The 12,777-nt window shown below is 39.0% G+C and overlaps 1 protein-coding gene across 2 annotated transcripts in view; it reads left to right on the top strand.

Annotated features, from left to right (window-relative positions):
- The window catches only part of ash1l (ash1 (absent, small, or homeotic)-like (Drosophila)), a 41,577-nt gene extending 29,168 nt beyond the window's left edge, over positions 1-12,409 (top strand). For both annotated transcript variants that reach the window (XM_058046253.2, XM_058046254.2), the window contains exons 20-27: positions 949-1,206; positions 2,901-2,987; positions 3,105-3,195; positions 3,260-3,398; positions 3,479-3,651; positions 5,642-5,808; positions 7,269-7,719; positions 10,300-12,409. In XM_058046253.2, coding sequence (XP_057902236.2) covers positions 949-1,206; positions 2,901-2,987; positions 3,105-3,195; positions 3,260-3,398; positions 3,479-3,651; positions 5,642-5,808; positions 7,269-7,719; positions 10,300-10,391 — 1,458 coding nt within the window. In that variant the 3' untranslated portion in view covers positions 10,392-12,409. The remainder of the gene's footprint in view (positions 1-948; positions 1,207-2,900; positions 2,988-3,104; positions 3,196-3,259; positions 3,399-3,478; positions 3,652-5,641; positions 5,809-7,268; positions 7,720-10,299) is intronic.
- Positions 12,410-12,777: the final 368 nt, after the last annotated feature.

Genomic DNA, 12,777 nt, shown 5'->3' with positions numbered 1-12,777 from the left:
TAAGTGTTGTCATTCTGACTTTGAGGAACTTTTGAGGAACTTATGGGTCGTGCTTAGACTCAACTAGGTTATTTCCTCTTGCATGAACCCAATGTGGTATTTATGGTGTACTTGTACATCTAAAACAAAACGTGTTACTTCATTATCGTTATCCTAGTTTAGTTTATCAGCCCGATAATAATTACAAAGTGTTATCTGGATGCTTCAAATAATACATGCAAGTGTTTAGGATGTGTCTCTTTGTCATGAGAATGAACTTAATACCAAACAAAACATTTCCACAGCATTTCAGCCCTGCCACAAAAGGACCAGCTGACATCATGTTAGTGATTCTCTGGTATACATACTTCAGTGTTGTCATTCTGACTTTGAGGAACTTATGAGTTGTGCTTGGACTTTACTAGGTTATTTCCTCTTGCATGAACCCAATGTGGTATTTATGGTGTACTTGTACATCTAAAACAAAACGTGTTACTTCATTATCGTTATCCCAGTTGAGTTTATCAGCTCAATAATAATTCCAAAGTGTTATCTGGATGCTTCAAATAATACATGCGAGTGTCTAGGATGTGTCTCTTTGTCATGAGAATGAACTTAATACCAAACAAAACGTTTCCACTGCATTTCAGCCCTGCCACAAAAGGACCAGCTGACATCATGTTAGTGATTTTCTGGTAAACATACTTAAGTGTTGTCATTCTGACTTTGAGGAACTTTTGAGGAACTTATGGGTCGTGCTTAGACTTTACTAGGTTATTTCCTCATTAACTACTGTCATTTTGTGTACTTTATTGTACTGTGTTACCACAAGATGTTACTTTCACAACATCACCGTCAAGCGTTGCAAATGGCGTTGTCTACATTCATTTAGCACCGAAGTGGGGCGCCGCTAGCTACTTCAACCTCGTAGAGTAACCGCTATACAACTGTTTTGTTTTTCCACAACAGAAATACTACGGCAGGAAGTCATCAATCGGCAGGGATGTGTGCCGGCTGCGGAAAGCCTACTACAGCGCACGTAATGAGGCTGCAGTGCAGATCGATGAGATTGTGGGCGAGACCGCCAGCGAGGCCGACAGCTCCGACTCACTCGAGCGGGACCACGGCCACCACCATGGATCTCATGACAAGGATGACGACGTCATCCGCTGCATCTGTGAGATGTACAAGGACGAAGGCCTGATGATCCAGTGTGAAAAGTGTATGGTAAGGAACGGACGGAAGTACTATTACGCAATAACGGAGATTCCTTATATGATCTTATCGGAATTATACATTTTTGAACCCACTTCCAGTCGATCCCGCTTATGCTCACCAACTCATGCTGCCTTGTGGTTGACTACGGCCAATTATTATAGTCAAAAATATACATAATCAAGTACTGTTTTGGCTAATTTAAGCATTGTTAAGCATAAAAATGCATTCAGAAGATGCATTCAAATATGTAATTATTCCTAGTATTGTACGCTGGTCAGTAAGTGTTCGTAATGTTACTGGAATGTAGGGTGAGACACACAAGCACCAGACTTGATCATGGAACAACAGGCTTTTATTGCAGGTTTGAATTCCCTCACTTACGGGCACAAGCTACTCCTCCGTCCGTAACCCACGCCATGGTAAAACTGAACTCCCGACGTCACTTCCTGTCCGCCCCCCCATTCAGCTCACCAAGCACAACACAACACAACACATATACAACCCCACACAACATGGCTTTTCTGTTTTCTGTTTTTAAGTCTACTGTATTGAGTAATCCAAGTCTAAAGCTGATCATAGGGGTGTTAGTTAATGTCTGGAGGGCTCTAATAATGTTCAAAACTGTATTTAGAAGATTGTAAACAGTTTTTTTTAACTACAAAAATATCTGATTTATAAATAAGAAATTGGCTTCAAGGCGGACGAGTGGTTAGCGCGTAGACCTCACAGCAAGGAGACCAGGGTTCAATTCCACCCTCTGCCATCTCTGTGTGGAGTTTGCATGTTCTCCCCGTGCATGCGTGGGTTTTCTCTGTCTGTCTTAAATGTCTAATTCTGTTATTATGTCTACTACATTGGCTAATATGAATATTAAGGTGGCTATAGGGGTGTTATTTCATTTTTATAGGGCTCTAATAATGTTAAAAAGCATATTTAGAAGGTTGCAAAAAAATTTTGTACACCCTAACGACATAAATATTTTAGTAAGTAATTTAGTAAGTAATTCTTGTGAAAGGCTGCACAGCGGTCAAGCAGTTAGCGCGCAGACCTCACAGCTAGGAGACCAGGGTTCAATTCCACCCTCGGCCATCTCTGTGTGGAGTTTGCGTGGGTTTTCTCCGGGTACTCCGGTTTCCTCCCACATTCCAAAAACCTGCTAGGTTAATTAGCGACTCCAAATTGTCCATATGTATGAATGTGAGTGTGAATGGTTGTTTGTCTATATGTGCCCTGTGATTGGCTGGCCACCAGTCCAGGGTTTGCCCCGCCTCTCGCCCGAAGACAGCTGGGATAGGTTCCAGCACCCCCTTTACCCTCGTGAGGAAAAGCGGTAGAAAATGAATGAATGAATAAATAAGAAATTGGCTTCATGGTGGTCGAGTGGTTGGCGCGCAGACCTCACAGCAAAGAGAACAGGGTTCAATTCCACCCTCGGCCATCTCTGTGTGGAGTTTGCATGTTCTCCCCGTGCATGCGTGGGTTTACTCCATAGGTATGAATGTGAGTGTGAATGGTTGTTTGTCTATATGTGCCCTGTGATTGGCTGGCAATCACCCCGCCTCTCGCCCGAAGACAGATAAACAAGGGATTACTGCATCATGAAAAGAAACAATAGCAAGCATGTTGTTGTTACTTCCACTGACATACAACAGCAATGTGTTTTTTTTTCCATCAGCATAACGGCGAATATGTTTGTGTTGTAGGTTTGGCAGCATTGTGATTGCATGCGGTTGGAGACGGAGGTGGAGCACTACCTGTGTGAGCAGTGTGAGCCGAGGCCAGTGGACAGAGTATGTCAGTGAGAGGATGCCAGAACATGATGCTGGCTCCAAGTCACGTTTCCGTCACAACCCCCCCTGGACATTGAAATTATTCTTTCTTTCTTTCTTTGTTTTTTTACAATACAGGAAGTGCCCATGCTGCCTCAACCCAGCTACGCCCAGGCCGGCTCCGTGTATTACATCTGCCTCTTAAGAGATGACCTGCTTCTACACCAAGGTATGGTTAGACATTTTTTATAGTGGTTGCAAAAAGTAACCCGTGTGTGTGTGTGTATACGCAGGGGATTGTGTGTACCTCATGAGAGACAGCAGACGCACACCCGAGGGTCAGCCCGTCAGACAGTCGTACCGCCTCCTGTCTCACATCAACCGAGACAAACTCGACATCTTCCGCATTGAGAAACTCTGGAAAAATGAAAAGTAATAATCCATCAAATCAACCAATATTCACCTTCTATGATTAAACTTTTGACTGCTCTTTGTCATCTTACCCGACCAAGGGGCGAGCGCTTTGCCTTTGGCCACCACTACTTCCGCCCTCACGAGACACACCATTCGCCGTCACGCCGCTTCTACCAGAACGAGTTATTTCGCATGCCGCTCTACGAGATCATCCCTCTCGAAGCAGTGGTGGCACCCTGCTGTGTTCTCGATCTCTACACATACTGTAAAGGTGAGAAAACGTCTTCGTTTAATTTTTGGGTTTCGTACCTCACGTCACACTTTGAATTGCACGGCTTCACTCTGGCACAGTTTTTTTTTTTTTAATATATCCATAATATTCTGTTTTGTGGTTGAATATGGTCTTTTATTATTTGAAAAATGCATATTTAAGGGCATTTTATGTTGTTGTTTTTTTGTCTAAATTAAGAATTTCCAAGCTTAACACGGCCAAAAATATTGTGAGATATATGTTAAAGTCCATATCGCCCAATCCCACTGTGAAGTTGGGTGAGACACACAAGCACCAGACTTGATTGCCGGAACAACAAGATACATACACGTTGTGCACATGGGTAGAATTGTTTGCATTTCTTATACGGATTGCATATTGACAATATGTACATATTGATACATGTACATAATACTTCTAAATATAGTATTACACCTATTTATGGTAATGGTAATGGTTTAATTTCATTTGAACATGCATCAGATTACAATTGAATGCATCCCATAATCAGTTCACAGTTCCACATGTCCAAGAGGAGTAGGAAGAAGCAAAGCTTATTAAATCCTACCCCTCCATCTGGTACTTTTACAATCAGTAACTGTTACATTTGTTCACTTCCTGCTTTCCTAATATAGTTTAAGTTTGTTTTTTGGGGGTTTTTGTGTTTTTTTTGTCACGTTCCGAAGTACGAGGTGATATGATCATACAATGACACAATAACTGTTACATTTGTTCACTTCCTGCTTTCATAATATAGTTTAAGTTTGTTTTTTGGGTTTTTTTGGGTTTTTTTTGTCACGTTCCGAAGTACGAGGTGATATGATCATACAATGACACAATAACTGTTCCATTTGTTCACTTCCTGCTTTCCTAATATAGTTTAAGTTTGTTTTTTGTTTTTTTTGTGTGTTTTTTTTGTCACGTTCCGAAGTATGAGGTGATATGATCATACAATGACACAATAACTGTTCCATTTGTTCACTTCCTGCTTTCCTAATATAGTTTAAGTTTGTTTTTTGGGGTTTTTTGTGTTTTTTTTGTCACGTTCCGAAGTACGAGGTGATATGATCATACAATGACACAATAACTGTTACATTTGTTCACTTCCTGCTTTCCTAATATAGTTTAAGTTTGTTTTTTGTTTTTTTTTTGTGTTTTTTTTGTCACGTTCCGAAGTACGAGGTGATATGATCATACAATGACACAATAACTGTTCCATTTGTTCACTTCCTGCTTTCCTAATATAGTTTAAGTTTGTTTTTTTGTTTTTTTGTGTGTTTTTTTTGTCACGTTCCGAAGTACGAGGTGATATGATCATACAATGACACAATAACTGTTCCATTTGTTCACTTCCTGCTTTCCTAATATAGTTTAAGTTTGTTTTTTTGTTTTTTTGTGTGTTTTTTTTGTCACGTTCCGAAGTACGAGGTGATATGATCATACAATGACACAATAACTGTTACATTTGTTCACTTCCTGCTTTCCTAATATAGTTTAAGTTTGTTTTTTGTTTTTTTTTGTGTTTTTTTTGTCACGTTCCGAAGTACGAGGTGATATGATCATACAATGACACAATAACTGTTACATTTGTTCACTTCCTGCTTTCCTAATATAGTTTAAGTTTGTTTTTTGTTTTTTTTGTCACGTTCCGAAGTACGAGGTGATATGATCATACAATGACACAATAACTGGTACATTTGTTCACTTCCTGCTTTCCTAATATAGTTTAAGTTTGTTTTTTGGGTTTTTTTGTGTTTTTTTTGTCACGTTCCGAAGTACGAGGTGATATGATCATACAATGACACAATAACTGGTACATTTGTTCACTTCCTGCTTTCCTAATATAGTTTAGGTGTTTTTATTTATTATTTTTTAATATATATTATGAATATATTTTATATGTAGATCTTTAGATATCAGACTTCCCTGTTTTTTTTCCCCCCCTATTGTTTGCCTGTCTGGACTAATACGCTTCATTTTCCACCTCCAGGACGACCAAAGGGTGTGAAGGAGCCAGATGTGTATATCTGCGATTATCGCTTGGACAAGTCGGCTCACCTTTTCTACAAGATCCATCGTAACCGCTACCCAGTGTGCACCAAGCCGTACGCCTTCAACCATTTCCCCAAGCGACTGACACCCAAGAGAGACTTCTCAGTAAGACATTTGCTTTGCTTTATTGGTTGCTAACACCTAAGACTTTACCCTATAAACAGCGCAACCTTTTACTAAACCTACTAGGAGGAGGTTTCAATGACCTCACTCTTCCGTCCGTAACCCACGCCGTGGTAAAACCCAACTCCCGACGTCACTTCCTGTCCGACCTCCATTCAGCTCACCAAGCACAACACAACACATAACATGGCTTTTCTGTTTTCTGTTTTTAAGTCTGCTATATTGAGTAATCCATGTCTAAAGCTGATCATAGGGGTGTTAGTTAATGTCTGGAGGGCTCTAATAATGTTCAAAACTGTATTTAGAAGGTTGTAAACAGTTTTTTTAACTACAAAAATATCAGATTTATAAATAAGAAATTGGCTTCACGTCGGTTGAGTGGTTAGCGCACAGACCTCACAGCAAGGAGACCAGGGTTCAATTCCACCCTCGGCCATCTCTGTGTGGAGTTTTGCATGTTCTCCCCGTGCATGTGTGGGTTTTCTCTGTCTGTCTTAAATGTCTAATTCTGTTATTATGTCTACTACATTGGGTAATATGAATATTAAGGTGGCTATAGGGGTGTTATTTCATTTTTACAGGGCTCTAATAATGTTAAAAAGCATATTTAGAAGGTTGCAAAAAATGTTTGTACACCCTAACGACATCAATATTTTAGCAAGTAATTTAGACCTCACAGCCTGGAGACCAGAGTTCAATTCCACCCTCGGTCATCTCTGTGTGGAGTTTGCATGTTCTCCCCGTGCATGCATGGGTTTTCTCCGGGTACTCCGGTTTCCTCCCACATTCCAAAAACAGGTTAGGTTAATTGTCCATAGGTATGAATGTGAGTGTGAATGGTTGTTTGTCTATATGTGCCCTGTGATTGGCTGGCCACCAGTCCAGGGTGTACCCCGCCTCTCGCCCCAAAAGACAGCTGGGATAGGCTCCAGCACCCCCACGACTCTTGTGAGGATAAGTGGTAGAAAATGAATGAATGAATCTTCAGTGACATATTGAAGCCAAGGGCTTTTGTAGGACTTCCGGAGGTTTTCCACCAGCTGCTTATAATGATCTGCATTGTAGTGTCCAAGAAACCCTGAAGCAAAAAGTCGATTTCTGCTACCGTTTTAGCGACTTGGCGGCTGCACGGCAAGCGAGTGGTTAACGCGCAGGCCTCACTGCTATGAGACCTGAGTTCAATTCCAACTCCAAATTGTCCATAGGTATGAATGTGAGTGTGAATGGTTGTTTGTCTATATGTGCCCTGTGATTGGCTGGCCACCACCTGCTGGGATAGGCTCCAGCATCCCCTGCGACCCTCGTGAGGATAAGCGGTACAAAATGAATGAGTATTGACTTCATGTTGGAGTAGTTTTCATCTGTGTATGTATGTATCAGAATGTACCAACATGTTTTTTTTTTTTTTTCTAAAAAACTTTATTGTAATTCTCTTTGTGCAGCCTCACTATGTACCCAACAACTACAAGAGAAACGGGGGTCGCTCGGCATGGAAAAGTGAGCGTTCCAAAGGATCTGAAGGCTGCGAGGACGACGGCTCTTCATGTGAGAGGGGCGAGGACTTCCCGCCTCAGGCTGAAGACGGGAGACCCGACGACAACATCACGGACGGGGCTCCGGACGTTCCTGAACTTTCACAGGCCAAGCCTCGACGAGCCGACGGGGACGAGGACGAGGATGAAGAAGAAGAAGAAGAAGGGGAAGGGACTGAAGCCGAGGAGCAGAAGGAGCTGGAGGAGAGCTCCACAGAACGGATAGAGGAGATGCTCGAGCAGCCAACCTCTTCGGCTTACTCGCCGCTCCACCACCCGGCGCTGGGCAGGCGGGAGGCCCAGCGGGAGCGTCTCAACAAGATTCTGTTGGATTTGCTGCACAGAACACCCAACAAGAATGGTGAGGGAGCAGACACAAAGCAGGGTGGTAGGTCAGCAGATGATTGAGAGGTCTTTTGCTTCATAACGCTTTCTCAATGCTAAAGATGGGAGTCGAACGGAAGCTGAGCTTTTGTTTTGACGCAAAGAAGGTGAACTCGAATGTGAACAGACGGAAAGCGGCGAGTCGTCATATTGTGCTCCATCGTGACTTTTCTCTAATTTATCGTTTTTTTTTTGTTTTTTTTTACCTGCTTTGTCCGAGCTGCAGTCTTACTCTCATTCTTCTGCAAACACAATTGATTTGCGGGACAGTAATCCCTCGCCACTTTGCACTTGGAATTCCACAGATTCACTCTAATTCGTTTTTTCCAAAGGATAAGCCCTTTATTTGTAAAAAAAAAAAAAAAAAAAAAAAGGTAAATTCTATGTATTTTTTGCTTAACTTAAGCATTTTCAGGCCAAAAAAATGACCAAAATAATTAAATACTAACCTAAGGCATTCAGAAAACACATTCAAACACGTAATATGTATAGTTGTTCCTCTTTCATTGCGGTTAATTGATTCCAAAGTAATGTTTCTGTAATGTTCAGTGAGACACACAAGCACCAGACTTGATGGCAGACTTTATTGTTTTATTGTTATGCCTGCTAAATTGATTAATAGGACCGTAAAGGTTACTATAGGGGTGTTATTTCATTTCCAGAGGGCTCTCAAAATGTTAAAAACTATTTAGAAGGCCGCAAAATTATTATTTTTTTGTGCTGTAACTACAGAAATATTCAATTTAAAAAAAACAAGGAATCCTACTTTGTGGAAAATTCACAAGGCTTCACTCTAACACGGTTTTTGCAAATATAAATATTGCTGTTTTCGTGGATAATCCCTTTATTAGTTTAAAAAAATAAAGGTAAATTCTATGTATTTTTTGCTTAACTTAAGCATTTTCAGGCCAAAAAAATGACCAAAATAATTAAATACTAACCTAAGGCATTCAGAAAACGCATTCAAACACGTAATATGTATAGTTGTTCCTCTTTCATTGCGGTTAATTGATTCCAGAATACAAATATAAGGCATTCAGAAGATGCATTCAAAGATTATTATCTGTAGTATTGTACACTGGTCACAAAGTGACAGTGAGACACACAAGCACCAGACTTGATGGCCGGAACAACAGGCTTTTATTGCAGGTTTGACTGACCTCATCACAGGCCAACAATGTAGGCCAAAAACCCTGATGTCACTTATTGTCGTCGCCCCCCCCCCCCTTTTTTATTGTTATGCCTGCTAAATTGAGTAATAGGAGTGTAAAGCTTACTATAGGGGTGTTATTTCATTTCCAGAGGGCTCTTAAAATGTTAAAAACTATTTAGAAGGTTGCAAAAACACGTTTAAAATAAATGATTTTAATTATTATTATTTTAAACTCAACCCCCTCCCCCCTTGTTTTTTATTGTTATGCCTGCTAAATTGAGTAATAGGACCGTAAAGGTTACTATAGGGGTGTTATTTCATTTCCAGAGGGCTCTTAAAATGTTAAAAACCATTTAGAAGGTTGCAAAAACACGTTTAAAATAAATGATTTTAATTATTATTATTTTAAACTCAACCCCCTCCCCCCTTGTTTTTTATTGTTATGCCTGCTAAATTGAGTAATAGGAGTGTAAAGGGTACTATAGGGGTGTTATTTCATTTCCAGAGGGCTCTTAAAATTTTAAAAACTATTTAGAATGTTGCAAAAACACGTTTAAAATAAATGATTTTAATTATTATTATTTTAAACTCAACGCCCCTCTTTTTTATTATTGTTATGCCTGCTAAATTGAGTAATAGGACCGTAAAGGTTACTATAGGGGTGTTATTTCATTTCCAGAGGGCTCTCAAAATGTTAAAAACTATTTAGAACGTCACAATTTTTTTTTTTTTTGTGCTGTAACTACAGAAATATTCCATTTAAAAAAAAAAAAAAAGTAATCCTACTTTGTGGAAAATTAATTTCCCATGATCGGTTATGGAATCAATGACCCGTGATAAAGGAGGGATTACCGTACAGTAGTACTGCATCCAATGAGGTTGTGGTTAAGACTTGGGTCTTACCTGTCTATACGATCAAAGCCGTTTAATTGTACACAGCAAAGACATATTTATTACATTTATTATTATTATTATTATTATTATCATCACATTCGAATCGTTTTAATCATATTTTTATGACAGTTGGCAGCGTGTCTGCAGGATTCATTGAAGGACAAAGCATCAAAAGTGACATCGGCTAATGATATTTCGAGAAAAAAAAAATTAGGAAAACGTAAGGACTCTTCATCTCACAAAGACCGACCACCCTGCCCCCCCCCCCCCCCCCCCCCCCCCCCCCACAAAAAAAAATGACTTCAGAACACCTGAGTATTTTTTGGACACACACCCTTGAAAGAATGCCTCCAAACCTTTTTTTAGCACATTGAGGATGAACCAGAAGAACCCCTTTTTTTTTTTTTTTTCTTTGTTTCTCTTATGTATACTTTTACCTTTTTTCCGCTATCTATCTATCTCTATCAAAACTCCTAAGCGCCCGCTTTTTTTTTTGTGTTCTTCCAACAGCCGTAGATGTCACTTATCTCCTGGAGGAGGGCGCAGGGCGACGCCTACGGCGACGGACACTAGGATTTGGTGATTTTGTCGACCGAAAATAACATTTCTACTTTACCTTGCCTTCTTAAGCAAGACAGGAAATGATCCTTGCTGGGGGGGGGGGGGGCGTGGGGGGGGACCCTTCCAGACCATAATGCATCTTTCGGATCTCCTATTTCACCTTCACAAAGACTCCCGAGATGATTGAAGGTGGTTTGGATTCATGACTTTAAAAATTAATTAGCTCTCACATTGATTGGCGTCAAGTCAAGTCAAGTCAAGTCAAGTCAATGGCAGATGATGAATTGCTCCCCCTTGTGGCCAACTTGCTGCAATGTCAGAAATTGCAGACTTAACAGAGAAGGAGATGCTGCTCATGAGGAAAAAAAGGGGCGGATGAACTGCACTTTTTGGTACCATGGATGGATATATATATCGTGAAGCTCCGTGTCAATGTATCCGTAACGAAAAACACACTAAAGTACTGGATGATGCAGTTTTATCGTCATTTTTTCCCCCCCCTTGTTATACTGTAGTCAGCATACTTTTCAAAACCGGATGTGTGCTTTTTTTTTTTTTTTTTTCCAAATGTCTTGTTAAGGTTTTTTTTTTTTTTTTTTTTTATAAATGTTTTGCCCTCCCCCCCCCTGGAAAGATGCTCATCTTTTCCAAAACGATGTGATTCACCAGCTTAACTAAATCAGGTGGGACGTGTGCACCGGCTTGAACTGTAACGCCTTACTCGGCCGTGTGCTGTCTGTCCGACTTCCTGTTTTTACACTTTTAGTGTATATGTAAGTCTACCAGATTTCTTTTTTTTTTTTTTTTTTTTTTTTTTTGTAAAGAAAAAAAAATTACGAAAAAAAAACAAGGGCTTAATGGCAATTAACGATTTAAAAACAAAACTATGGAAAACAACGCTTAACATGAAATGTATCGTGATGGTAATATTTTCTTATATTCCGTGAGACAAGCGTATACTGTATATTTGGGAAGGGGAATTTTTTTTTTTTTTTTTTTTTGTCTTTTTTTTTTGTGTTTGTTGCCATGGAGAATGTTTTGAATAGAATATCTGACAAGCCCCTCCTCTTCTTTACACCCACTTCAAACACATAAAAGGGACAAACTGCGGTGTCCCGATCTTATAAACTGACCACAAATCCACCATACGTTTTTTTTTCTGTACAGTGCCAACTTATGTACATAAAAACACATTTGAGGGGTTTTCTCCAAAAGCAATATCTTGACATTTTGTGTTTCTTATTGTACTGTACAGCCCTAAATGTATTGCAATTATTATAATAATGCTAATATTTTAAGTTCTTCATATTGCTATTATGAAGACACTTTTTTTTTATTATTATGTCTTATAAATCTCACCGTAATCTGTCCTCACAGCATAAAAAAAAACATGTTTTGTTTGCCTGGAAATGAAATTCATGCTAATATTTTGCATGAGTGAGAAGAATGTCGAAAAGAAAGGCATCGGGACACACGGCAGTGATGCAGAATATTGTTAATAATAATAATAATAATAATAATAATGCTTTTATAAAAGGAGGAATGCACTCCTTCTTTTTGCTGCAAAGTGTTGAACACTAAAAAAACAAGCCAACATGAAAAATGTTAAAATATTTTTGAGCAGTGACAGAAACAAAAGTGAAACCGACGGAAACCATGAACACGTTCCTGTTTTATTATTATCGATGATGTTTTTTCATCTTTCAAATAGGAAATGGTTCTGTTTTTTGTGATAGCGGTCATCGTATATAATGATGCTTGTACTTGTATTTGTGTTTTGTTTTGTTTTTTTTTTCCTGTGATTTGTTTCCTTTCTTTTTAGACAATCACAAAATAAGATGCAAGCATTGTAAATGGCAGACTGGCATTTTGTGATGTGTACAGTTTGTCAAAAAACAAAAGAAAAAAAAAAAAGAAATAACCTCTCCCACTCGTTATTAAAGGTTTGTAATTATGATTCTTAAGTCATGGGGAAAAAAAGCTGTTGGTTTTTACTTTTTTGTTTTATATTTGTTTTTTTGTTTGTTTTTTAATAAAAAAAGCACTACATTATCGTGAATTATTGTTTTAATTTACTTGAAAAAAAAACTAAAAAAATATATAGTTTTGTAAATCATTAATACATATCAGTTTAGAAAGTAATACACTGTTTTAACCCAGGTTTTATGCATGTTTGTTTTGTGTTCATTGCTTCATTAGGTATTTTTTCCCCGAGTCCTTGAACGCAGCATAATTGTATACATGTTTGTCCGATGCTGCCACAAATACTATTATATTTTTCCCCGTTTTTTCAGCTCATTGTTGTTCCCATATGCTAATATCGTGTGTGAATTCGGCGTCGTAAAAACAAACTCTTTTTTTTTTTACTTTTACTAATTTGACGATGTTCCTTCGTTAATCTGTTTAGCACGCGCTGGGCTTTTACTG

The sequence above is a fragment of the Doryrhamphus excisus genome, linkage group LG7, assembly GCF_037039965.1.
Source record: "Doryrhamphus excisus strain RoL-2023G ecotype Guam linkage group LG7, RoL_Dexc_Guam_v1.1, whole genome shotgun sequence".
Taxonomy (NCBI): Eukaryota; Metazoa; Chordata; class Actinopteri; order Syngnathiformes; family Syngnathidae; genus Doryrhamphus; species Doryrhamphus excisus.
The sequence above is the reverse complement of the archived record's forward strand: the minus strand, read 5'-3'. Positions and strand labels throughout refer to the sequence as shown.